Source organism: Pundamilia nyererei, unplaced genomic scaffold (genome assembly GCF_000239375.1).
Source record: "Pundamilia nyererei isolate P.nyererei 1_Seehausen unplaced genomic scaffold, PunNye1.0 scaffold00002, whole genome shotgun sequence".
NCBI classification, from domain to species: domain Eukaryota; kingdom Metazoa; phylum Chordata; class Actinopteri; order Cichliformes; family Cichlidae; genus Pundamilia; species Pundamilia nyererei.
This window is the reverse complement of record NW_005187403.1, coordinates 8724028-8750974: the sequence shown is the minus strand read 5'-3', so window position 1 is coordinate 8750974 and position 26947 is coordinate 8724028. Positions and strand designations below refer to the sequence as shown.

Here is a 26947-nt window from a genome sequence, read left to right as displayed (position 1 = left end):
TTTAATATTTGTAATCATGTCACCCCCACACTTTCATTTTCCTCTTCTCTGCATCACTGAGGTTAAATTCTGCCTGTTTGCCATTATATTTACACACATTTAACATAATACACTGAGCAACATTTAACAGGGCAACATCTATTGCACATTGAATTTGTCTTGTTATTAAAAAGCTTGTTAGTTCACCCTTTAGTACTGTCCTTAAATGTTGGCTCATCCTTTCCTTTTTTCCTGCTTCCATTTTCTTTGACATGAAGCTTTATTCACCAAATCCTAGCTGGAAAATCCGCTAGCTGGCTCGGGACTTGGGGACGGAGGGCTTTCCTGGTCATCTGTGGGCAGCTGGACGCGCTGCTCGTCCATACGCTTGGCCTGCACCCTCTGGATCAGACTGAAGAAGTCTTCATCAGGCACCGTAGGGGCATGGGGGCCCGCTTCTGGTGGGGAGCACCGCTGATCGTCAATTCTAGATGACTAGAACCAGAAAGAGCGCATACAGATTATTTAATATAGGATTCACATTTGCTAAAGAGGCAACCTATATAAACAATACAACAACCACATTTCAAATTTATGTGTGTGCTAATGTGTCATTACCTGGCACTTAATAAGCATGTTGAAGAAGTCATCACTGGGCTCTTGATGATCTCCCTCTCCCACCAGGTGACCCAGGTTGTTATGAGTAATCCTCAGGCCCGGGAGGTTACCAACATTAACACGTTGGTCATCAAGACGTCGACTCTGAGAGCTGGCGATCAAATCAAACAGCTCCTCTGTCTGGGGGGAAGTGGTAATTGCAGGATCTAAAGAAAAAGGGGGGCGGAGATATCCCAGTGAGTGCAAATGATCTGGTAGATCCCAAACCTTTGCAGGGATGAGCTTTCAGCAAGAACAGAGATGCCATAAAGAAAGCAGTTAATCCTAAGATAGGACACAAAAGACATAAAAGGCATATGCTGTTGTCACAAACCTATCATCTCACTCAGGGATGACATGGAGGTTGCGGCGCCTTCTCTGTTGTCTCCATTCTGTGGCTCATCGAGGTGGCAGCGCTGGTCATCCATGCGGCTGCTCTGGAATTTGCTGAGGAGGTCAAAGAAGCAGTCTTCATCAGAGGGGTCACGGCCCAGCTTCTGCAACGAAAACAACAAATCTCTCACTTTAAGCACAAAGAGCGTCTGTCTTATCTGCTGAGTGCCTGTTTTCTCATTTTCTTATTTTTTGCTGCTCTGTCTGAAAAGATACTTCCTGAAAGTGAGGCAACTAAAGTATTTCAAGCGCACTTGATTATGATGAACTGCTCGTACATTAAAAAACCATTATGTGCAGGTGACTTAATTAAGCTCAATGCCATTAGGAGTTGCATAATGAGGATTTTCAAGATAGCCAGCTCGCGGAGGTGAAAAATAATCTGATTAACTCACAAGGGATGGCACTTCTGAAGAGACTACCTTGACCTACATACGGAATGTGATACAAGCACATAAAATGAGTATCAGCTGCAGCAAGTCATATGGCCCAATGACCATCAACTAGTAAAATCAGATGGAAATCTTTAAAAAAAAAAAATGTAGCAGCTGCCACAGAATTATTGAACTGTTAAACATCATTTTGTGTATCAGATCTAGTCAATGGGTCAGTCACATCGACTGAATGCCATTTTTGTGTTACACTGACTTCCCTGGAATCAGTCCTCCAGCAACATCCTGCTGAATGATGCTTTTTTTTCCTTTTAATTAAACACAACCAGAGTCTTGATAATACACACAAGTTTGCAAGTGAAGTGGATAATTTATGTGTGAAACAAATACCCCGCGCTAGCAAAGCAGATGTGGAATTTATTATGTTTGAACAATGCTGCTAAATATTGTGGCACTCGGGCTACAATATCATACCTCTGAAACAAAAGCTTATCTGCCAGACCGGATGGCAGCAGATGAAATGAGATGTTAACACCGTCTCAAATTAAAATTAAGCTGCTGATCCAGCGATCATCTGATGGAAAACTGCTAACAAACCAAATTTCACGCAACACATCACAAAGTGCTAGACTGAAAAGAGAAACAACTTTCAGCTGCATATTTCACAAAATATTAAACTACAATCGTGCAAAAGGGTGGTGGGCTGCACTTCGAAATAAACATTTGTGCATAAATGATCACACTTGCTGCATTAACTCTCTAGACCCTCTAGAGCTAGGAAAATATGTGCTATATAATACTGTACATTTGTCAGAATAATATTGAAAAACTTGTTACCGGCCAGTAATTTTGAATTTAATCTATTTAAGTTTATAAATTACAGCCTAATAGCAATTCTTTTTTTCTTTTTCAAAAGTTTGGCTTTTCATATCTCAACATTGAACAATCGACAACATTCGCTGCATTATATTTGTGACACAAAAGTGCCAGAGCAGGTTAACTTGGGTCAATGGCACTAAAATCAACAACAACTGATGAGGTCTTCCTTATAAAAGTTTTCTGGTTGCATTCCTCTCCCACGCGCAGCAAATATAATAGACTTGTTCCAAATAATCTGTTTTGAACACCTTCAACACCGACTACTGAACAGAGCTCAAATCACTTTGCCTTACAGCAATATGTGAAGTAGGTCAGCAGACACCAGATTTCATGCATCTCTATTCTAAGAATCACGTGTTTTTCAACTTCTGCATTGAAAAAGTCAAACTGTTGTTTAAAATACACAAAAAGTTGTACTATAGATCATAAAGAAACATCCTTTTTTCCCAACTCTGCGGTATTTGCTCAGTGAAAACAGCAAAATATCTTTACATGCAGTGCAAGACAAACACACTAACTGCAAATAAAGGCACGCTTCGGTATCAAACGTGAAAAGAAAGTGAATACTCCCCACTAAACCTTAGCGGGAAGCCATTTTTCCAAGTTACAAAACAAAAAGTGAGACAACTTACCAGCAGCACTTCTTTGTCCTCTATCTACCCTTCTGTCTCATGTCTTTATGAGCTCTCTTTCTGTCTAGCGCTGTCCGCACGTCTGGCTCACACCTCCTTCTCCCCTACTTTCACCCACCCCTTTACATCACTCTCTGCTTTCCTGCTGCTCCTACTACCTACCTCTAATTTCCTTGCATTCTCCTCTTTGCATTCTTTTTTAAATCTCTACCAACCACTGCCACCTCCTCTCTCTCTCTCCCTCTCCCCCTGTGTCTATCTTACTCTCTCTGTGCAGCTCTCCAGCAGGCCATTTTTGTCCTGTTCACTCACTGTGGGAAAACAACTCATTATGGAGAGCTGGGGGGGGGGTTGACCCTATGGGGAGAGTAGAGCTTCTCTGATCAAGGTCACATTATCAGCTAAGAGGGAGGGCTGGTATGGACAAAGGGGAAGAGGGGGAGGCAGCAGGGGTAGAAAGATGGGTGGAGGAGTACAGTTATGAGTGAACTGCATGCGAGCACCCATTTCCATCAGAAGTCAACTACTCTCAGATGGCAAAAAACACCAATATCTTTACTTACTTCTTACAAACTCACATGACTGGGCTCTATAAACACACACCCAATGTGACTTAAAGCAGTTTCCTCTCTGTCTCTATGTGGATGCTGTCGTTTGCTTCTCTGTATAGGCCAACTAATCAAGTAGGCCATATGGAAAGAACAAGAGAGAAAGGAACACGTGATGATGGTGAGAGAGGAAGAGAATAGACAGTAAAGATATGTGTGTGCTTGCAGAGAGAGACTGGGAGTACTGTCAGACCGGGACAGTGAAAGATAAAAGGAAGTTCTTCCTAAAGTATAGATAGGTGACAAAATGAAAGAAGGACCTGAATCACTGACCCCCAAAGCGAGGGGGATCTGGTGACTTTGATATGCTTTGGTGGGCCTTTTGCTTGATGGTTTAGGTCTACTTCCCCCCTTAGAAAGAAGTGATGAACTTTTTCTATGATGAAATTTTTAATCCTGATGGGAGAGGTTTCTTTCAGGGTTAACCTTCCCCTGTCTATAGAGTATGAAGAGGGAGGCCTTTGCCAGATTTCAACCAATGTAAGAAAAGCACTGCTTATTGAGTTCTGTGTCTTCTACATAACTTTTTCCCTGGTACATACAGCCTAAACTGCCTGTCAGTGCATTTATCTACTTTTTGCATGTTTCTGATTTTTAAAAACTAGAAGGACACAGACACTGCAGACATCCCCCACAGCGAGCACTCAGATCAAACATCATAATGATTTATTCATGAACAAAGCGTAACATCCAATTAACATACACACCATGTACTTAAACCACAAAGGAGTAACACTAAACATCACTGAAATCCCAATTAGACCCAACACTCTCTCATAGTCTACACTGCTGGTGTGCATTGCATTCACCCTCTACCTAGGGCCCCTTTCTCAGGAGTTTTTCTACTGATATGTCATTGCAAACCATCTGCTGGTTACTTAACAGGGAGGGAGTAAAGTTTGTCAGTCCTCAGTGGCCCATTAACAACCCGAGCTTCCAAGCATGGAGCTTGGCATGCCTGTTCACAAGCTACTGGTGAGGCTAAATTTGTGAAACAGTTTCCATTCAAGTGTCATTAAAACTTGGCCGGTACTTTTTGGGTAATCCCGACCCTATCAAGCAGGCGCAGTTGACACAAGCAACGAGTCGTCTGGTAATATTAAAAACTAAGCACGATGCAACTTTTTCAACCGACTCGAGAGCTAAAGTTAGCTTATCTGCCTAGATACACTCGCTATGGCAAAATCAAATGTCAAACTGCATGCTGCAGATGTAGCATGGAAAAAAAGCAGAAACACGAAATGCTTAGCAACCGAAGCAGAGGACTTTATCCCCTATGGTTTCATCAAAAATCAGCCATCCATTAACTTGTAGCAAAAACAAAGAAAAGTCGTAACATCTGCAGCTCACAGATACACAAATGGTCTTAAACGGTCTTAATGCTAGATTTGAAAATAGGTATGACTCAAGATCACCCACATTTACTTCTGTACTTCTATTTCTACTTCGCTGTGATAAACTGTTATTCCTAAAGCCCTGTAATTTTCACTCTTTTTTTCCCCCGCATGTCACATTACTAATAACAACAATTAGCAGTGCCACAGAAACAAGGCATGATTAGGTGCTGTGGTGAGTCAGACAGAACAGCTGTGGGGGGAAAAACATATCCATTAAGAATCAAGTTTATATTATTAACAGAGAAGTCACTTTTACACTGCAGAAGACATCGTTTACCAAAGTTATTTGAAATTAATGTATTTTCTCCCTCATTCTTCGCTTTAAAGCAGAAGCTACAATGAACAGAAAAGATAAGAAAGCGAAGTTAAGTGAAACATTCACCATCTCACAGTCATCTCGTGCTTTCTACAAAATTATCTCCACCTTTACTCAAATGCACTGTAAGAGATTGCACTGAGGCTCAGGTGTATCTTAGAAATATGAAGCTGGTGAAATGAACGCTCATCAGTCCGTGTACAGTAAATGAGTGTCTGTGTTATACAGAAATATCTACATTTTCTTGTTATTTCAAATGAGTCCATAAACAGAAATGTCTACTATGTTTATAAAGCTTTTGTGTACAGTTTAAACAAACTGTTATTCAAGTGCTGGTAAAATCCTATAAGAAAAATCCTTGACATTTTAGGCTTCTTGAAACTGTAAAGCTTGAAATTAAATTTTACGTTTTTTGTTTGTTGTTATCAGCAAAAAAAAAAAGAGGGGGGGAGGGGTTAAAAACAAAAAGAGACACAGGAACACACCTATACTTTAAGAATTTTCACATTGTATTCCATGAAATGGAGCTGGAATAACTACTGTTTAATTTTTGATACTTGTTGAAGATCAGGTTACGAGTGCAGTGACGAGGCAATAAGGATATGATGTGAGGTTGGGAGTCAATAAGTATTTAATAAAAACAGCAACATTGAGGCCACCTACTGGCACTGGAGGTGGAACTTGCACAGTGATGTCATCAGTGTCCACGGGTGAGTCAAACCACAGCCTTTCCTCTGATGACTGGCTGTCAGAACAGCCTTTTCTTTTGCTAGGCTGCGACAGGTGACTCTTAGATCTCCTCGGTATACTTTCCAAGTCTTGGTTCTCACCATTCTGCATGAACAGAGCATGCTGTTAGAGGTGGATCACAATGTAGGCACATTTTCCTACAGTGGTTTAGAGACATGTTCAAATAATGGAAATCACCTTATCTGAAGAGTATTTCCACAGTTCTACACTGTCCATGCTGTTTCTCTTGGTGAATTTGGGTCTTGCTCCTACAGGACAAAAAAAAAACCCCAAATATTTAATATTGCAATTTTGGGTTTTGATCACTTAGACAGTCTTGAATCCCATTTATGAGCCGATTTAAGCTTGCAAGCTGCCCTTTGTTTATCTTTTATTTTCGCAGTAGGCTGTAATCTCGGCTGTGGTCCCATGATGTTCGGTGTGGATATGAGGCTTAGGCCGACCACTAGGCAAGCAAAGTGAATAAGAGTCTGTTTGCCAGCTCTGCTCCAGAGGGAAATGTAGGACATGGGTGTGAATTTCTGCCTGGAGGATAGTTTATGAAAGCAAATATCACAGAGAAGCCAGGCAAACTGTTCAGATATTACAGTTTCTACTCACTTTATTATACAAGGCTCTGATGTCTATGTGAGCTGGTGGACCATTTGAGGGGACTCAATAAAACATTGTTGTTACTTGAGGCCTGATATGGCTTACGGACAACCCATCCTCCTGGACCACAGAGTGAAACAAGTATCTTTATCCTACCTCATAAATATGCACACACCACTTGTTTTCTGTCACATTTAGCCTCAGTGCAGATTTAACACACCGTCCCACGTGGAGTTTGTTTTGCATTTATAATTTTGTGCACACATAAAACATTGTAGTTAGCTTGCTCAGGCCCACACATACCACACAGAACTTGTGCAGTATGTGTGGGCCTAATCGGATGAGAAAAGCATTTAACTGCACATTTACTAACTACTTCAACAAAGTTCAGAATGATTCTTGTTTTTTTACAAGATTGTTTTTGATTATATATGTAGTGCTTAACCATGACCTGTCATAATAACAACAAAACAGAAATATTTTAGAAATCTGTAAAAAAAAAAAAAAAAAATTTAATACAAATTTACTGAAGTGTATTTATGTGTATTTAAGTAACAAGTAACCAAATAATTTCATCACTAACATTTTCTGTTTAAGAATGCAAGTTAAACAGGTGTGATTTGGCATCTTAAGCAAATATTTTTTCCAGCTTTTTTGTAAAAATTTGTGGATAATAGTAATAATAATAATAACAACAACAACAACAACAACAACAACGATGATGATGATGGTTATTATTACATTTTACCATTAAAAACATAATTTTGATTACACAGTCTGCACATGCTAGCAGATTAACCACTAAAGAAACATAAAAATGTATTAATTTAATGCAGATGTGTGTATATATGTATATGTATGTATATATATATGTGTGTCTTAGTGATAATAAGCACTTTCCACTGCTGTTCCATTTATTGTTTATGCATGCATATGTGTAAGAAGCGTTTCTTCTGAGCCTTGGTTTGCCTTTTTTCTGTCAGCTGAAGAAATAGACATTGCAAACCACATGAGGACGTTCACATTACATATCAGCGATAAGCAGTTTTATTTGGGGAGAAGCGATAGAGTAAATGCAGGAGAAAGGTCCTGTGTTCTGGATTGGTGCATTTATCTGTGAGAGAAGCTAGTATATGCACATACTTTGAAAAGAAGAAGCACCGTCTTCACACAATTGAGCAAAACAAGGAAGTTAATACTGAGCGTAAACAACAGCATGCTAACAAGCTACATGATACAGTTTGTGCTCTGACATATTCCAGACACACACTTTGTTGCAAGAGATCATCTCTGTGGGACCTTTGCTTGAAAGTACCTGACCAAACTAATCAACAATTATATTTTTTAATATTTCTGAGCTATTTGTGTTTTGGGATCTTGTATTCATGTTACCATAGCAGGTTGTTTTTCATGTTTTATCTACTGTGACGATAATTTCCCAACTTTCGACATCAATAAAGTATATCCTAAACACAAAGTCCAGCATGACCACATTACCTTTCATGTAAAAAAAGCAAAAAAATAATAATTTCAGTGCTACCTTGCATCTCAAACTCTGAACTTGAGGGTGAAAGGTCGCTCTCAGTGACCCCCAGGGCCTCCATCAGCTGATCCACGTTCATCCTGGCTGTCAGTTCACCATTTCTGTCTCCAATCTGCGGATGAAATCAGGGACAAAGAGACAAAAAAAAATTACATAAAATGCAAGCGGCCTTTTTATATTGTTGCGCTTGTAAAGCTTTCTCACTTCTTTAGAGATTTCCAGGTGCTTTCTGGCATAGTAAAGCGCTTGTTTGTGGTTCCCTAAAGACACATATGCATTTCCCAGACTCCAACATGCACGGCCCTCTCCAACCCTATGAAAAAGTGAACGCACAACATTAAAAAAACCTGTTCCTGTGGTCATTTGTTTGGTTTTCTTTCAATTGTTTTTAAACAATACCTATCTGTTAGCTCCTGCGCTATGTACAGGTGCTTGAGGTGATAGTCTATGGCCCTCTCATACTGCTGTAAAAGAGTGTAAGTGTTGCCCAGGCTGTAACACGCTTGAGCCTCCATCACCTGATCCCTCAGCTGCCTGGACAGTTGCAGAGTTTTCCTATAGGAAGGAAAATAATGGGATAAATAAGGGTTGGGAAAAAATGAAGAAAATAGAGGCTAACAAAGGAATGCGAGAAACAGGGTACATGAATAAGAATGATGATTAAACAGCTACATAGCTATTTCACTACATGTACTTAAGCATTCATGAGATATTCTAAGTGGTTAAAATTGGTTCATTTCTCCTTCAATCCACTAGATGTCAGACTGCACTCTTTCCTCACCTGTAGTACTCTGTGGCTGTGTTGAACTGTCCCAGGAATATCAGGGCATTGCCTAAGTTACTGTAAGCTCGCCGTTCAGCTGCTTTGTCCCCGAATTCTTTGGCAATGGATAATCGCTGTAAATGATGACAGCAACAAGTTCACAAATCAAGACTTTTAATTTCAATTGTTAACTTTAATGACAACAAGTTAAATCCTCCTTTCACTTTGCTTTACTTAGGTGCATTTGTTTTACTTGGTGCTCAGGCAGAGAGATTTTTCACAAGTTCATATTGGAAGCTCTGTAGGAAACCTTATTTCATAAGCAGAGGTGATGCTGCAGCAGCGGTGCATCAAATCAGCTCCTCTGATTCTCTCCATATGAAACCTCTCCTCTGCAGCATACTGATAGATTTGTAACAGGGAAGGAAGGGGAGAAATCAGTTTCCCACTTGAGGAAAAACTTGGTTTTCAATAGAAAAATGGAGGGTGGAAGCCTGAAGCCATGCTTCCCGCTGATTCACCAAGAAACCAATTTTGTCCTTTTTCTGTATGAGTAGCCATCAATCTCTGCAAACTGTCCGCTAGGGCAGCTTTAGATGGATACCAAAGCACTGAAACACACACTTTTACACCACATTTACCTTGGTAAGACCAGCAAAAACATCTCTCAGGAACACCATCTGCTTCACTGACTGAAATTAAATGAACTGTACTCTACTCTGACTGAACTTAGAAGCTAAACGCTCAAGTCATGCAAATGTTTCTGATCTTAACACCAAAGCAAATTCAGTGCGGGCCACCTGTTTACTTCTCAGGTGCATTTAACAGATAAAGGAGGCTAAAATAAAGAAAATGTAGTTTCACTCAGTGCTGCAGTTCAAACATCTAGGATGTCAAGGCCACAACAGTAAGGACACAGGCCACCAAAACCACACCAGACAAGGCAAAACATATGTAAAACATTAGGTTCATCTTTTACATGATGTTGTGAAACAAATTTGGAAAATGAAAGAGCTTCATTCAAATCTTTGGGGGTTTTTTTTTTTTGCTCAGCCAGATGCAAATAACATTTGTTCATTAATTCATTTTATTTCTGTCTGAAAATACTGCAAAAATACTGCAAAACAAGCAATATTTTCCAAAAGCAAAGGGAAACAAGAAAAGAACAACTTTATCTCTGCAAAAAGGGCACATAATATAAACAAACGTATATGCAACTATGCTTTATTCCTTTTAGAATTATTATTTATCTATTTACAGTACTGTGCAAAAGTTTTAGGCAGGTGTGAAAAAATGCTATAAACAAAGAATGCTTTCAGAAATATAAATAATTGTTTATTGGCCCCAAATGTACTCTGCAGCAGGACAACAACCCCAAACACACAGCCAAAGTCATTAAAAACTATCTTCAGCGTAAAGAACAAGAAGTACTGGAAGTGATGATATGGCTCCCACAGCGCCCTGACCTCAACATCATCGAGTGTGTCTGGGATTACATGATTAAGATCTATGGTTAGTTCTCCAAGATGTTTGGAATAACCTACCAGCTGAGATCTTTCAAAAACTGTGTGCAAGTGTACCTACAAGAATTGATGCTGTTTTGAAGGCAAAGTGTGGCCACACCGAGTATTGATTTGATTTAGATTTGTTGATTGATGAAAATAAATGATTAACACTTCCATTTTTTGAAAGCATTCTTTGTTTACAGCATTTTGGTTTTGCACAGCACTGTATTCCATTCCACTTTGTAGGTCAAGTATGGAACTACGAGTGAGCAGCACATTATCTAAAAAGAAATGGGATTTATAAATTCTTTGACTTGGTGTAATAACGTGATTCTTGTAAACATTTTTATTGAAATATGTTTTATTGAGTTTCCTTACTTAATTTACAATCTATTTATACACCTAAGAACTTCAACATCATTCACCCAAACATGATATGTATGTATCACACATGTATTATATGATGGGAGGCCACGGCTGCTGAACAGCTGCACAGTGAATGGTCCAAGCTGGAAAACTGCTCATATGAAATCATTATGGCTGATACCTCCCACCTCTGCATTACAGCAGTGCGATCTTGAAACTTGTGGATGAAATGTGGATTTCTTACCTGACGGTGGAACTTTATAGCCTCCACAAAGTTACCCAGCAGGTAGTGGGTGTTGCCCAAGTTCCCGTAGGCCCTGCCCTGAGCAGCTCGGTCGCCAAGCTCTTTGACCAAACACAGGTTCATCCTACACATCCAGGCACACACATTTAGTTGTTATTGGTTGTTGAACTTTTTTTTTGCATTCCCATTTTTATGTGTAATCAACAGAATTTAGTCTACTATGCGAGGTATGACATGAGACAACAGCTAATTAATTGATGTTGATATAAAGCAATTACTACATTCATTATAGCTAGAAAGAAACGAAAAAAGTGAAATATTAATTCTTTTTTTTTTTTTTTAAATGGGCTCTTTAAGTTAGATGAGCTATGTTGCACACACTTCTATCTGTAAAATAGTGTCTTTTCAGTATACCCTTTTTCTTATGTATTGGCCATATTTTCAGAAACACCAAATTGGCACTAATTGCATTTGGTTTCTTTTTAATGTCATTTACAGCCTGCCCGTGAACATTTCAGCCCATAATTTATAAAGAAATAAGATGATGTGTTGCAATATACTCAGTGTGCTGTACTTCTTGTGTTGAAAGACAACACTTCCTTTATCAAAGTTCAACTGAAGACTTTATGCTGTAAAACCTGCATTACAATAAGTTTAGGCCAGTTTAGCCCCAATTCAACCCTCTCAACATGTGGAGGAGAAACCGGGTCAAGGACCTCATCATGTTTACCTGATTGGCACACATTATTTAACTTATTTGCTCTTATCTTGGCATATTATTGACAAAGATCTTGGTAAAATAACAGCAGGAGAGTAGAAATTAAAATATTTGATAGTATGGTGAAAATAAAATGAAACCTTCATTATCACAGTGGTGGTACCAAGACTGTATTAAAACAGATTTAAAAAATCTTTTCAAAGTCACCCTCACCCCAGTCATAAAGACGGTAGCACAGTGAGGGCTGTGACGGTTGCTTTTAATCATCAGGGACTCAAAAGTAAATTCAGTGTTACACACATGTACACTGTTATTCTGTTTAAAATGAGAAAGCAGCCAAACCAACTCTCGGCCACTACTTGACAAAAAAGGGAATTGACAATATTCAAAAATCATCAATAGTACCACAAAACGCAGCAACATTCGTATGTCAGAGCTACTGACTACTGTGACTCTGGTAGCTGTTCTATACATTCATTTGCTCTACAGGCATAAAACATACTTACTCGTAAAATCCAGTAGCCCTTTGCAGTGTGTCTCTGACATCAGGAGGCAGGTCCCCTGGTTCCTGGGTGCAGCCCCATAACTGCTGTTTGCCCTTTGCGTGAAACACGTTCCCCATGTTATACAGTGCTCTGGCCTCTCCAACCTTCAGGACAGTGAAGAAACACAGGCTGCCACTATCTTTTTCCGAGAAGATTTTCATATTTCTGTTTGTGTTGGTTTGTTTGGATATCCAAATATATGTACATAATCTTACCTTATCGCCCTGCTCTTGAGAAATGTCCAGGTGTCTTTGGCAGCAGACAGCGGCCTCATCGAAACGCCCTAATACTTTTAAAGTGTTACCGAGGTTGCCGCTGGCCTTTCCTTCTCCAATTCGGTCTCCTATTGTTCTGTGGAGGAAAGACATCTTTGGTGATTAGTGGCAGAGTTAAAGACCAAGTTATTGCTCGGAGATCTTGCGCCATTAGAATCAAAATCACTGCTTTTTTGAGACCCCACTAGTTAAACATTTAGATCAATCAGTGATCTACACAGCTTTTATTTTAAAAATAAATAAATAAAATAAAAAATACACAATAAGCTTGGTGTACCACAAACTAAATATCACTGCAATTAATATCTACAACAGGCCGTATCTGATTACTGTCATCTGGTGAAGAAAACAAAGTGAATCAAGGAAATCAAATGTCACTTTAAGGTTGTGGTTTTGGTCACTGTTTCTGTTTTCCAAGACTGTTTTTTCTGGACCTAAAATGACCATCCACATCAAGGAATTTGTAAGATATTCAGTCATATTGCTGCTATATTACATTTATTCAACAACGGGCTATTGAACATAACTGATTTCCTTTATTTGTTATACATGTAAAGTTATACACAACCCTAGAGAGTCACTGACAATGCATTATAAAGCATAACAAGCACTAAATAAAGCACCATGTCCACTAATTACTTTAGGCTTAATCATGCATCGCTGAATCGGAACTTGTCAACACGATTAGTTCCTCTCTGGTTGCTATGGCCTACTTTCTCTTCATGCTGGAAGTGAGAAATAATTTCCCCATTGTGTCGTTCTCCTTTTTTCACTTTCACACTTTGAAACTGAGCAACTAAAAGATGGTATGCACTAAGTGCTTGCAGTTACTATATGCTCTTATGAACCTGCTACTGCCACATTGTTTCATTATGTTATTGTCCTCTAGCAGGCAGCCCAGATGACCCACAGGAAGCCACGAGTTATCCATTTAGCTAATGAATAACCATTAAAATATTGCAACAACAGTTGCCTACTTCCGAGGACCAAGCCCCAGTGGCCCTGGTGAGACTGTAATGTAACAAGGTAAATCTCCCTAGGGTTCTTAATCAGTTCCCTGCAGGAGTACCAGCTGCACTAACTGCAGGAGACCAGATTACTCACAAGCTAAATATCCAGTTGGTATTTGTCAACTGTTACTACGTAAAAGTCTCCTCACTTTTTTTTTTAATTTCTTTGTCTGAAATTCATGAAGGTTTCCATGCATCAAATCATCTAAAGAAAAAAGGGTGGAAAAGACTGTTTTCCTTTTGAACTGTGTGTACATCAAATAACAGAACGTAGCATATGATTCCTGCATACTGGTGCACAGTCCTCTTATATGTCTGTGTGATGGATGCAGTATGCATGCAGGGTTTATTGATCTGTGTATAAGTTCCCTTATCGTAAAGATGCAGTTCTTCTCAGCTAAAGATTTCAAATGTGAAGTTTATTAACCATTTACAGTGCAGCAAACAGATTGTTGAATAAGACTCCCAAGCAGCTCAAAACAAGCAGCACAAAGCTGAGGTGAATGTTTTACTCATAGCTTGTGCACATTGCTCACCTTGCTAAGGTAAGGTCATGTCTGTGGTATTCCAGGGCTTTGCCATACTCCTTAAGGTAGAAGTATGCATTGCCCAGCTGGCTGTAGATGGCACTGAGGGTCTTCAGGTCTTCTGTGCCGACCTTTACGGCTGCTTCGAAAAACGCTGTTCCCCCTTTGAAGTCCCCAGCCTTGCATAGCCGCTCTCCTTCCAAGGCCAATTCTAAGCACGAGGCCTCCATCCTGCAAGATACACGCATACAATAAAGTCATGAAACTAATGAAATAAAAACATTAGCCCGATCACAGATTAGGACATACAGTAAACATGGATACCATTACAGTCGCAGTGAAATATACTTTCACAGAGACGCAGTATCGCCATGACAACAAGGTCTGTAATAAATTCTGTGGACTGTTGCCTTAGTAACTGAGTTTGAGCTCGATGACGAACACCTTGAAAAGGTGATACACTTTTAACTGCTTAAATCAGTTAACAGCCTGATGTTCGAAGACGTGCCGTTCTCTTGCATGTTCTGAGATTTTTATGAGGATATGAAACAAAATAAGACGGAGACAGAGTGTCCCACCCACACCAGAGAGAAAACATTTGAAAAACATTTGACTGCAATCTGAGACAATGTCATCCATCCACTTCCTTAACTGCTTATCTACTTCAGGGCTCCGGCAGCTTAAAGCCTACCCCAGCTGTCTCTGATGAGAGCAGGGGTACACGCTGGATAGGATGCCAGACCTCTGCAGGGTTAATGCATGAAGTCTATGAAAATCTGGTATTTCTGAACAACTAAAGGGGTTAATATTTTGCCCTATGTTGCACTCCATGCCTTGAAGTTAACAAAACTATGTTTCAGAGATTGAAGTTGGCTGCTGAGCTAAAATACAGCAAAGCATCTGTGGTGTCCAGTCAGAACTCACTGTAAGCATACAGCAAGGCTTCATGAGTGAGCTATATCCAGAAGTATACACCCTAAATGCATTGCATAATCCAGGATAAACAAGACCAGACAGTTTAGTAGTAACACTAAATTCCAGATAAAGTACTAGAATGTAGAGATAAGCAAGGATTATCCTTGCATCTAATCAAAAGGCTTTGCAAAAGGCTCCATTCAAAAGGTAAAGAGTCGTACCATTTGCAGTTTTCTGCATTACAGCTTATTTATTGTCAAATCGAAGACGCGAATGCATCGTCATTTTTGAGGCAAAAAGGATTTACTGTGACGTGAACAGTCATTTAAAGCAGCTGATATTACACTATCTTCTAGTCAGATTTCATAACATTGCCCTAATATGGAATGTATGTGTTCACCAAGGTCATTTTGGTTTGTAAAAACTTGACGGGTTACTTTTGAGTTTTGTTTTGGTTTTTTTTACAGTACCTGTGTTTTTGCTTGGTCCTTGTTTTGTCCACATACACCTGGAGCTCCAGAGGTAAAGGCTTTAGCATAGCTTGAGGTCGGGGTCCACAGTGGACAAGTCTACACACGGCTCTCTCTGCTCCAGTCAGAGGACAAGGCTCAGATGCCATGATGGTATTGTTAAGTAAAACTAACTTTATCAGAAAACTCTTAAATGAACTCTGTAGAGTTCATTTAAGTACTATGTTTACAACTAAGAATTCCTCTCACACTTTAACAAACTGCGGTCTTATGAAGTTTATATTTCCCAGCTTCAATAAAAACCACCATATCAGCAACATTACAACAAACCTGGACACACTCCAATTGTAAATTCTAACCACAGTCCAAAGCCAGCCGAGAAAAATGTGTGCTTTTCAAGTCCTCAAGATCGCTCCAAAACTACACAGTGAAGCAACCTGCAGACAAAACAGTCCAGAGGGAATTTGAGATCATTCCACACGAACGTTGAGCTCCAAAACAAGTGAATTTCTAAGCTGTCACAAGTTTACAAGTTTAAGTTTTATTAATCCAGATGATTTTAATCAAGTTAAGATATCCATTGTTGTTATGTAATTCAGTTCCCGCTACTCCCAACAGAAAATTGTGCTCATCTCTAATCCTCTTCAACTTATCCTCAAGTCTGACCCGGAGACCAGTTGTTCTATCAGGTTTTAAAAGAACAGGGGAGCATGATGACAGACCATTCTGGGCAAGAGTAGAGGAACAGTCAATGATTACAAAGTGAATACCTTATATCTAAGCTTGACCATTGCCCCAATGAGAGGCAGAGAGAAAGGATGAGAGAGACAGGGATGGCTAATCCAATGCCCTGCACCTCCTCAGTAGAGACAACACAGCACAGTGAGTGGCCTAAACAAATCCAACTACATGCTGACACTAGCATAAACATTATTAGGTCACCAACCGAGACAGATGACACTGTGAGTAAATAAGACCTAAGGGACGTATTAAGTAAACTTATTTTCACTAATAAGGAAACACATGTTGCTTTTCTGTTTTTAATCTTTAGATTAATTTTATTTTAAAGCTATAAAAAACACTTCCTGCATGAAAATCTTGCCACTATGACACACATGTCCAACTGCTTTCAAAGCACAGAAAGCACAACTACATTAACAAGTGCCCTACTTAACCAAGACAATGTCACAGGGGCAGCAAGCAAAATACAAGCTAAACAAGGGATTTACAAGAGATCTCTTCACCACAGCGTTGTTTTCCCCTTTTATTAAATATCGGTCTATACAGTAACATGGAAATATACATAGGAATTTACATTTAAGTGGGTTTTTTTCCTATTTTTGCCGTCTACATGTATATAATAAATACTATTTTTGCCTTTTATGGCAAAATAACATGATAAATTGAATGCAAATAAATTACGTATTAATATTAATTCTCAGTGCACAATGTAATAAAGAGAATTCAATGATTTTGATTAGTTTCCCAGAAATCTTGCTTTCAGTATGCAATTCCTCCTGCAACTGGATACAAACTTTCATTGGAAAATGTAAATAGGAAGAAAATGATTCTTTCATTTTTCATAGCTGAAGTGGAGGGCAGTGGAACAACCACTATAACTGTATAAACTACATTAGGAAAAAGGAAGGTGAAGAGAAGAATGAGTAGAAACCAAAATTAAAGCATGAATTTACACCAAAAGAGTGTTTATTCAGTGGAGCTCTGCGGCTGAAGATCTTTCAAAAGCTGGTGGCATTATTTTTACAAGATCCTTATAGAACTCAACCCACTACAAGGGATTGGAAGTTCAGGATTGTCGGATATATATATAGTTTGCAACCATAAGTCTTGTTCTCTTAAGGTAGACTGTGTATTTTGCTCGTGCCTGCTAGGCGGTGGCTCACTAGAAAGTACCCATTGTGAAATTAGATACTACTTTACAAACAGAAGAAACATGCAAAGCCAACCATCGAAGAGTCTTGGAACGTGCAATACTGAATTGCAACAAAGTCATCAGCGGTCTAAAAATACAAATACTAACAGGGTGGCACAATGATGCAGTGGTTAGCACTGTCACCAGTCCATTTCTATTACCCAGTCTTGTTTAGAAATTAAGGTTTTGTGTGAAAACCTCGATGACATCGAAAAATCAAAAATGCATTAAATTAGCAAACTACTAACAATTAAATTGTGAAGTATTGTTGGTTGAGGTTCCACAGCTCTTTGTCTTTCAGCTAACATTAACACATTTTGCTGTTGTTGCAGAAAAACATGCTGCTAGAGCAAAAGCGGGACTCTCATCACCTTTTTGTATGGCTGGCAATAACAAACAAAAGTCCAGTCTCTGGAATGTGGATAATCTAGTTCCCACCGTAGATAACAGTCCTTGAACGTGTATAACGTTATCTTCCTGGCATACATAAAACAGCAACAGCTACTTCTTCAACAGTGGAGGAAAACTTGCCAGCTCTGTAGTCCTTGCGCCCTAAAATGAATTTTGCACTAGCCATAGCTAAACAACTTGCTTAAAGACAGACCAGCATCAGAATGTGCCAAGGCTACCCTTCAGTGCAAACAGGAAGGTGGAGCAGAGCCTAACAGCCATAGCCAGAGGGATGAAAGGCATAAGGTTGGTGCATATACAAAAGAATACAGAGGCGATTTACTTAAAGCTGATCAGTTATATCAGCGGCATGTCAAACTCACTTTGACTCACTGTGAACACCCACCCTCCCGTCAACATTTCTATAGTAGATAGGATCTGTAGAGATAATGAAAATACAGGTGAAAGTAGGGCTGGGCCATATCACACCGTTCACGGTAATACCGGTATACTGTTAGGCAATGATAAGAAAATGAAATATTGCGATAGAATATGGGTAAAACGCGCATGTGCAGTGCCTTTGTTTTTATATGCACATGGAAAAAGCGAATGACAAGGGCGAAAGCGGATTGTTGAATGAAACAGATGAACCAGAATTGGTTTGTAAAAATGCTGCAACTTCAGTGGTGTGGAACTAGTTTGGCTTTCGTCCGTCAGATACACACAGAAGCACAATTTTTGGTAAAGCGTGGAAGCGGGCCGTCGCTATTACCGTGTTTTTCAGAAAATAAGGCACACTTAGAATCAATCTTTTGATTTTCTGAAAAATCGACAGTGCCCCTTATAATCCGGTGTGCCTTGTGTATGAATCCTGGTTGTGCTTACTAACCTTGAACCGACTTTATGTGGTACACAGTGCTCGAAAATCTGTCAAAAGATGTTTTAGTACGACTTTGACAAGCTACGAAGGAGCACCGCTTGATGGATTGTCGGAGCATTATGGCTACCATAGTCGGGAGCTTCACGGAGTAATATGTACTGTGCTTCAACATAATATTACCGTATTGTGTGTGTATAACCTCTTAAGTTTTGTGGATATTATACATGTTATGCTCAGGATATCTCAGCCTGTTTCCACTGGAAATGTCTTTCGGTTAAACTGTCAGCAAGGAATTTGCATAAAAAAAAACAGCTGCTTGTTTCAGTGAAAATACACTGAGGGTTTTTTGCACTAATAAAGTTGCGGAGTTATGGTCTCGAGTCAATTATATCTCGGTTATATCATTATCGCAAATTTTTAAATATATATTGCGATAAATTTTTTTGGCCATATTGCCCTGCTCTACTGGTGTGCATGGTCTGAGGAAGTTCTGGTGAACATTTGTTAATAACTTTGTAATGAGACAAATATGTGCGCATTTAATCACAGAGTGTTGACAAATTCATGTAAGAAGATATTGATGTAGCACAGATTTGTGCATTAAATGTTTGAATGGACTGCTTATGCAGGGATTTGTGCATACAGAGTGTTTGTAAATAATGCTAAGAGTAGGTGGGAGGCACCGGCCAAAATGTTGATCTACCCAATCGTCAGTGCTATTGTGGTTGGATGAGAATTCAATTTATGGCTGGAAGTCACAGATGTGCAAGAATATGAGAAGAAAAACAAAAAGACAGCAAGTCTGGTCAGAGACGGTGACGGGGGCCTCAGTTTGTTAAAACACAGCCGAACAATGAAGGCTTGCATTGTAAAACTGTGGCTGTGGAAAAGGGTGTTGCCTTAATAATGCCTCGCAATATTTTTAAAAGCTTGAGCAAAATCCAAACTCTGCAGTTGTAAAGTTGGAAGTCAACACATCCTCACTCACTTTAATCAAAGTCTGCAAACTAAACTTCAAGAGGCAGCCTGCGGGCTGACTCACACACAAAAAATAAAGAATAGAGGGGGGAAAAGTTGAAGCAAACAAAGAGCAAAATTTCATGGCAGGATTTCCACAAAGTGACATTCATTCTTGCCATCGTTGCGGTCGGAGTAAGAAGAATTTATGCGAAACAGTCGGCCATTCTCTCCTCTTATTACCCCCTCTAATTGTTCTGTTTGGGAGACACTCATCTCATAATAGCCTGCTTGTGGTCTAACAGAGACAAACTCCCAGCGCTGTTACCATGGCATCAAGGAGTACATGTAGCACACTGGGCAGGTTTCAAGAGTAAGTAAGAGAGGCAGAAGTGAGGTTAGAGTGCAACAATGTCAGTGGAAAACAATATAATGCTAATAATAAATATTTGTCAAATAATTAATTATAACCTATATAAATGTGAAATAATGCTTCATCATTAGGCTAAAGTGTAAATGCAAGTTTAAAAAAGCTCAGAAGACAAAGCCGGGGAGTAAAGATGAGACATCCAAATGTTTACGTTGGTGGAGGTTTATGGAAAGGTGACCTTCAACACATAAACTGGTCATGGCTACACAATGCCTACAAAGACGGGGACAATGCGCAGTAGCTCAGATGTTAAGCTTGAGTTGTAAGTCTAGACTAAATATACACTGTAGGTGCACTGGAGCAGCACGCCTTACGCCATAGCCTGAGCTGTAGCTTTATGTGCAGCTCCCCCGGAAATGTAAGTATACACAACTATCACAGTACTGTAACAACTATTACTGGTCCATTTGGAATTTACGATTTAAACAGAGCATATTGATTTGTGCAAAGATACCGCCTCTGTGCAACAAAATGTAACCGTAACAGACTGTAATAAATCCTCCTGTCCATTAAAAACAATCAAATTAGGATGTGTTATCGTTGTTTGTCTCACTGGACTCGTGCTTTTGGCTTGCAAACTTGATGCTTTTTAGTAATCGTAACTGGCATTCAGTTTAAACAGGCAAGGCTTGTTGATTCGGAGATCAGATTGAACTTTTTCCTAATAGTGTGACCTGGAGGTGTGGATCGAATGGGAGGGAGAGCCTTCAGTTTTCAGGCCCCTCTTCTGTGGAACCAGCTTCCAGTTTGGATTCAGGAGACAGACACTATCTCTACTTTTAAGATTAGGCTCAAAACTTTCCTTTTTGCTAAAGCATATAGTTAGGGCTGGACCAGGTGACCCTGAATCCTCCCTTAGTTATGTTGCAATAGACATAGGCTGCCGGGGGATTCCCATGATGCATTGAGTTTTTCCTTTCCAGTCACCTTTCTCCCTCACTATGTATTAACAGACCTCTCTGCATTGAATCATATCTGATATTAACCTCTGTCTCTCTTCCACAGCATGTCTTATCCTGTCTTCCTTCTCTCACCCCAACCGGTCGCAGCAGATGGCCACTCCTCCCTGAGCCTGGTTCTGCTGGAGGTTTCTTCCTGTTAAAAGGGAGTTTTTCCTTCCCACTGTTGCCAAAGTGCTTGCTCATAGGGGGTCATATGATTGTTGGGTTTTTCTCTGTATCTATGAAGCGCCTTGAGGCGACTTATGTTGTGATTTGGCGCTATATAAATAAAATTGAATTGAATTGATTGTACCTACAGTAGCTTGCATTCACAATAGCTGTTATGCTCCAAATAAGCTCTACCAACCTTTGCATAGACTCGCCTGGTTCTGACATCTTCTTCCTTTTCCTCGTTGCACAATATTCAGTAAAAGCAAGCGTTGAACATTTACTACTAGCTCTAAATCCAACAAGGTCACCCTCACTTTCAGACACCACTGTTTCATGACCACATTAAAAAAAACCTCAGTGGCCAAATCGAGTGTAATGTTACTTCAGGTAATCGCTCAGCAGATCAGCTGACCTCAGTGTCTGCTCACAGCTGATAGCGCAGCTGATTCACTTCTGTACATTCAAAGCATGCCCACCTCCAAGCTGTGTCTGACTTCATCAGTGTCACATCTGCTGTCTTCGATCACGTGTTGGCTCTTGCTGCTGCTCTCCTGGTACAGAGCAGAGTCCGGAGGACATTTAAATAGCTATTCAACACTCATACCTGAGATTCTTATCAGGCATGTAGTTGGGAAAGCAGTAAACCCATTAGGATACACGCTGCTTCGGAGTAGTATTTAATTACAACTGGTATGTGACATCTCAACCAATTAATGGCCAGCAATCAAATTTACTTGGATTTTATTTCATCATTAAAATCAGTTATACTTTTGTTTTAGCTGATTTAATTCAATTCATTGATTCTTATTTCATTTTTAAAGGCCTATACGTCCAACACTGTGAATCTTGGTTAAGCTAAGAAACTGTGCACTCAGTAATCCAGCCATAATTACAGAGTGCCATGGCTAGTTGTCAGGGAAACCAAAGAGAAACTCTCTAGGAATGCTTTCCTTCCTCAGTGCATGTCACTTTCAGTTAAAGCTAGACTCTCTCCTTCTCTCCTTTGTCTATGTCTCTTGTGAAGCTGCATTTTTACTCTCTGCATGTTCTGTTTTCTAGAGCCAGGTTGAATAGTGCTACTTACACACACACACACACACACTGTAGGCCATACGAAGGGAACCAAGTGCTGCAGGGGCTGTGAAAACAAAGCAATGAACACGGCAATGATGTTAGTCAATCTAAGATGAATTTCAGTTAGTAACTACTGTCATTACTGACAGAAAGACAGGCTAGATTTAAAGATTTCAGAGTAAATCCCTTTCTCTAGCTTGCTTTTTTACGACACAAAGTCACAATTTTATAGTCAAATCATTTGTTACACGGCAACAGGTGCTGAGTCAGACATTTTTAATTTAAGTATTAGTAAACGTTTCAGTTTTCAATCGCAAAAATCTAGTATAGGTTCAGGGAAAATACCATTACATGAAGTTTATGGAAAAACAACAGTACTATTTCCAAAGCTTACAAAACCGCAGCAAATAGTTGTTTTTGAGGGTTTAATTCAAAGTGCTTTGGCACTGAAAAAGAGCTTGTGTAAGTCTTGTCTTATTTTTTTTAGATTTATTTATTGAATTAATGCTAATTATGTTTTGTGGCTTTTTTGTTGTTGTTGTTTTCTTTCTTTTTTAAAGATATAAAGATTGTTTTGTTCTCCTCAATCATCACACACACACAAACACACACACACACAAGTGGAAAAATAGGCTTTAAAATACTAATCTCTATAGCCGGACACGTTCTCATTTTAGGAAGAAAACAAAAGGATTTTACAGGATGGGTCAGTTGACAAATAAATCCTAAACATAACGTCCCCTTTGTGCTTGCCTAAGCTTTTTGGAGTTTAAAGATAATACACACACACACACACACACCAAACCGTCATGTACAAAGGTCATGTGTTGAGTTAAATAGAGGAAAACCTATCACAGCTCTAATAGCAGTCCTACCCACCCCATGTGTGTGTGTATGAATCTTGTGTTTATGTTGGCAGAGCATATGATAACCTTGCAGGGTTTGTGAATGTCACTCCTGCAGCTTGACAATAGTAAGTAAGTTTAATTGTTGTTTTCTTAAAGTATCTAACATAATCACTTAAGATATATATTACATATCCCTTAAAGCCAATGGAATAAGGTATCAACTTAGAGTATACAAGCATGATTTGACTTTATATATAAACATGCCTGCTCCCTCACCCCAGCTCTCTGGGCAATGTTACCATAAATGTGTTTAATGTAGGATACTTCTGATATTCACAGTGATTAATGATAGTTTTGTCCGATGCATGACACTGGACAAAATGTCAAAATTATGTGATAAGTGGTGCTGAATCACACCGTCAGCTAGCTGACTGGATGATGAGACATCACATTTCTCATAAGCAAATGGATCATCTGAGATGAAATAGAGATGATTAATCATAAATCACAAACAACATAACATATGCTCAAGTTTTGTCAAACTTAACTAAAGTTCGGTAACACTGTCATTATTGAGTTCTTCATCGTGCAAAAAACTAATAAATACTCTCACTGCCTGGCCATGGAGGACACAGTCAAATGTTATGCTAATTAAGAGGCAAATGGTGCAAGTATACATTTTTCTGATGATCATCAAAGATGATTAAAAGAAACTACAAATGAAACTGAACGAGGCTGTGACATTTGTATCTAAACACTGGGTTTTAACTAGCAACGCTCTGAGAGCCAGTCTGTGTGCATTTGGGTTTAGGTCCATCACCCTTCAAGGTGAAGTTCAGCACACACATCGCACCTTAAAAACCATGCGCGCTGTCAGCTTGTGCACCCTTTAGCCAGTCTCCCCTTGTTACACCGCGTCTGCATCTTATGAGGCTCCTCTCAGTCTGTACATTCCAGCCACAGCCGCTCAGTGACCCGAGCCAGGAATGAGGCTTGGAGCTGGGCTCTGGCTGCAGCTGTGGCTGGGTCTTGAGCTCTTTAAATCTGTGAAAGCTGGCTGGTCAAGCTCCCCCTGCCCAGTTCCTCCTTAGTAAGCAAAGCTGTGAGCTGGCAGCCCTTGCTATTCTCTCTCTCAATCGTCTTACTTGTCTCTTTTTCGGCATTCAAGGACGTGCTACGGAGCTGACCCCCCTTATGATATACCGATGTACTCCCGAGGCTTCCTACCTTGAGTGCAGCCTCTTGCTGGCCAGATCCTGGTCCACACCGTTAGTAGCCGAATGAGCCATAACCTGGCTTGCTCGCGCCCGTTATGAGGGCCCTTCCCTGTATGCTTCAGAGGCAGCTAGCTCTTGTTTCTTGAGACCACCCTCCCTCTCGTTCTTCCCCCACTGTCCCCGTATCTCCCACTCTTCTTTCCTCATTCACCACAATAATGGCAGCAGCCGAGGAAGTGAGGTATTCTGCAAATACACCAGAAAAAAATCCAAGCCCCGCCCCCGAAATGACGTCACGTAGCTGCTCGTGGTGTCGCCGGTGAGAAAGGACTAATTTCACATTTAAAAAAATAAATAATTAAATAATAAATATTATATTAACAGTACTTTTGTTAAATTATTTCCCCACCCATAAAAAGACCTAAATGTACCAAATCTTCTCTAGGCTGTTAGGGCAGCGGAAAGTTAATAGTCTTTCCTCCCTGTACGACAGTTAATTACAAAAAAAAGAATTTAAGTACAAAAATAAGCCGCACACTCTCAAGTTCGCAGACACATATGCCCACCACGGATGAGTAGTCATCCCTGTTATACAGTTATACTTTTCTCCAAGTACCCTGAAAGCAGGCATGCATGCACAGTTCATCGCGGTCAAGCGGTGTCTTGGGGATGACGCGTAAATATGGGCGTGTCCTAATGTCTCCCAGAGATTTGCAGATCTGCGTCTACGTGTTTTAAATGTGTACTGTCAGCAGGGGGCAGTGTCAGCCGGCTCACAATGTTTGTGTTGCTCTTTGCTTTAAATCAGTCTTTGCAGTGAGAAAGGCAGGAGTCGCCTAACAAACTTATTGAACGCCAAAAGTGCCAATGTGTCATAAATAAAACTAGCATGTGTCCTCATTTAATTACAGTAGGAAATAAATAATTAATAATTTACAAAATACGTAATTAAATAGGTACACGTACCATTTACTTATTAAAGTATAAATTAATTTCATTTAAAAACCATTTTGATTATTTTTACTATTTGATTTCATGGTTCCTGTGCTGCAGCGCATCATGAAATATTTTAACTGTCACTGCATCTCATTAACAGACCCAAACATCTCATTGGTTACCTTGTACACAGCAAGTCAAGACAATTTAATCCCAGATAATGGACTGATGCAGTGTCACAGTCAGTTGAATTGGTGGTAGTATAACCCTGGAACAGCTAGGTATCCCAGCAATTTGAAGAAAATCACCAATGGCAATGGTTGTGAAAAGTGCTCCAAACTGTAAGTAAAATTTTGACACACTGTTGTTTTTCTGTCACCAACTATACTTTCGAGATTTTTTTAAGCAGGAATGTAGTGGTGTGTTGCACTTGTTTATAACAGTTGATTTTCAGTTAAAAATATCATTAAAGCCAGGAGGTTTCAACTAGGAGGATCTTTACCCGTTCAAGGATTGTTCCACAAGTCAGACTTGTTTCATGTGGACACTACCACAACTTTTATGAGCACAATTTCTGTGTAACAAAGGGCCAGAGGGTGTCCATTTCCAGTGATTTTTTTTTATCCTGTGGGGATCCACAAGCCATGATCTACAGCCCACCCTGTGATCCTTGCAGTAAAAATAAAAGCAAATGGGATGAGAATTAGTTCCTCTATATCTGAATCCATAGATTTTAGCCTGAAAAGGGTGGAGTGCCCACACTATGTTATGCCACATCACATGGAGGGTTTTCAGTAATTTGGAGTGTTGTTCATGACTGAGTGAAAAGTGGAGCAGGAGACTTAGAGCATCTTGGGAAACCTGAGAACAATGGCCAGCAAGTTCATCTCTGCACCCTACTGATACCAGGATAAGAAAGTGGGTGGAAGAGTGGATGGATGGCTGGATGTATTTGGTTCTCCTTCATCTGTATCACTAAATATGACTGAGGAAACCATTAAATGTATTGCTGGTATGATGCCCTTTTTTTCAGAAAACACAGAATAATAAATACAACGCAAAGAATACCTGCTAATTCTGCAAATACCCTCATGTTCCACAAAATATGTGTTCTGAATATAGGGGGGGAAGTCATTTTTTACAGGAAACAAGAAGTATTAGATTAAATTAAACTGATCCACACAATACTCGTGCAGAAGACCGGGAGGTTGTTTTTCTGTGCTTGATGGGAACTAACAATAGCAGCGTACATACATCTGTTAAATTACTTTGCTGTCAATGTCACAGATATAAAATATGATTGTTTTTCTCTTTTTATATGTGACCGTGTAGGTAAGAGCCGTATGGTTTTCATGCCAATCTTCAAAGTGCTAATAACACACTTGTACACTGGTGTTGCATAAGGTGTTGTGTTAAGCAGCTTAGAACAGTAAAATATTAGTTTAGTCTTGTCTAATGTATTTTGAATTTTAAAAACAAATCCCTCAACACTGCAAGCTTTTGTTATAAATTTGATTCGTATCAAATATACAAAGATCCCTGCAAAAAAAACCTAAACCTTACCATAGGAGGGCAGCATTGTACTGGTGAAAGACAAGCAGGAATAAAGCTGGATTTATATCCCAAGGAAAACCAAGAATGCATGCAATTAAACAACAACAAAAAACAGTGATCTTTAACATGGCTGAAGATATT

The 26947-nt window shown here is 39.6% G+C and overlaps 1 protein-coding gene across 4 annotated transcripts; it reads right to left on the bottom strand.

The window, feature by feature from the left end:
• gpsm1b (G protein signaling modulator 1b) lies at positions 1-24579 on the bottom strand. Of its 4 annotated transcripts, none has more exons than XM_005720432.1 (14): positions 24327-24579; positions 14100-14321; positions 12494-12629; positions 12240-12382; positions 11016-11139; positions 8919-9034; positions 8537-8692; positions 8342-8450; positions 8135-8249; positions 6181-6251; positions 5917-6087; positions 971-1133; positions 598-803; positions 1-474 (listed from the first exon to the last, which is right to left on the bottom strand). In XM_005720432.1, the coding sequence occupies exons 1-14, from the start codon at positions 24386-24388 to the stop codon at positions 274-276; spliced, it is 1995 nt and encodes a 664-aa protein (XP_005720489.1). In that variant the 5' UTR covers positions 24389-24579; the 3' UTR covers positions 1-273. The 4 variants fall into 4 exon arrangements, with proteins under 4 accessions (XP_005720489.1, XP_005720488.1, XP_005720490.1 ...); XM_005720431.2 differs by lacking the exon at positions 24327-24579 and adding an exon at positions 15476-16292; XM_005720433.1 differs by lacking the exon at positions 24327-24579 and adding an exon at positions 14415-14434.
• Positions 24580-26947: the final 2368 nt, after the last annotated feature.

Excerpts from the sequence above, each read along its gene's own strand:
- gpsm1b (XM_005720431.2), bottom strand. The coding sequence starts at position 15,624 with ATGGCATCTGAGCCTTGTCCTCTGACTGGAGCAGAGAGAGCCGTGTGT. Across the intron at positions 12,383-12,493 it reads CTCAAGAGCAGGGCGATAAG|GTTGGAGAGGCCAGAGCACT; the intron begins GTAAGATTATGT and ends ACTGTCCTGAAG. Across the intron at positions 804-970 it reads ATCCCTGAGTGAGATGATAG|ATCCTGCAATTACCACTTCC; the intron begins GTTTGTGACAAC and ends CTTTTTCTTTAG.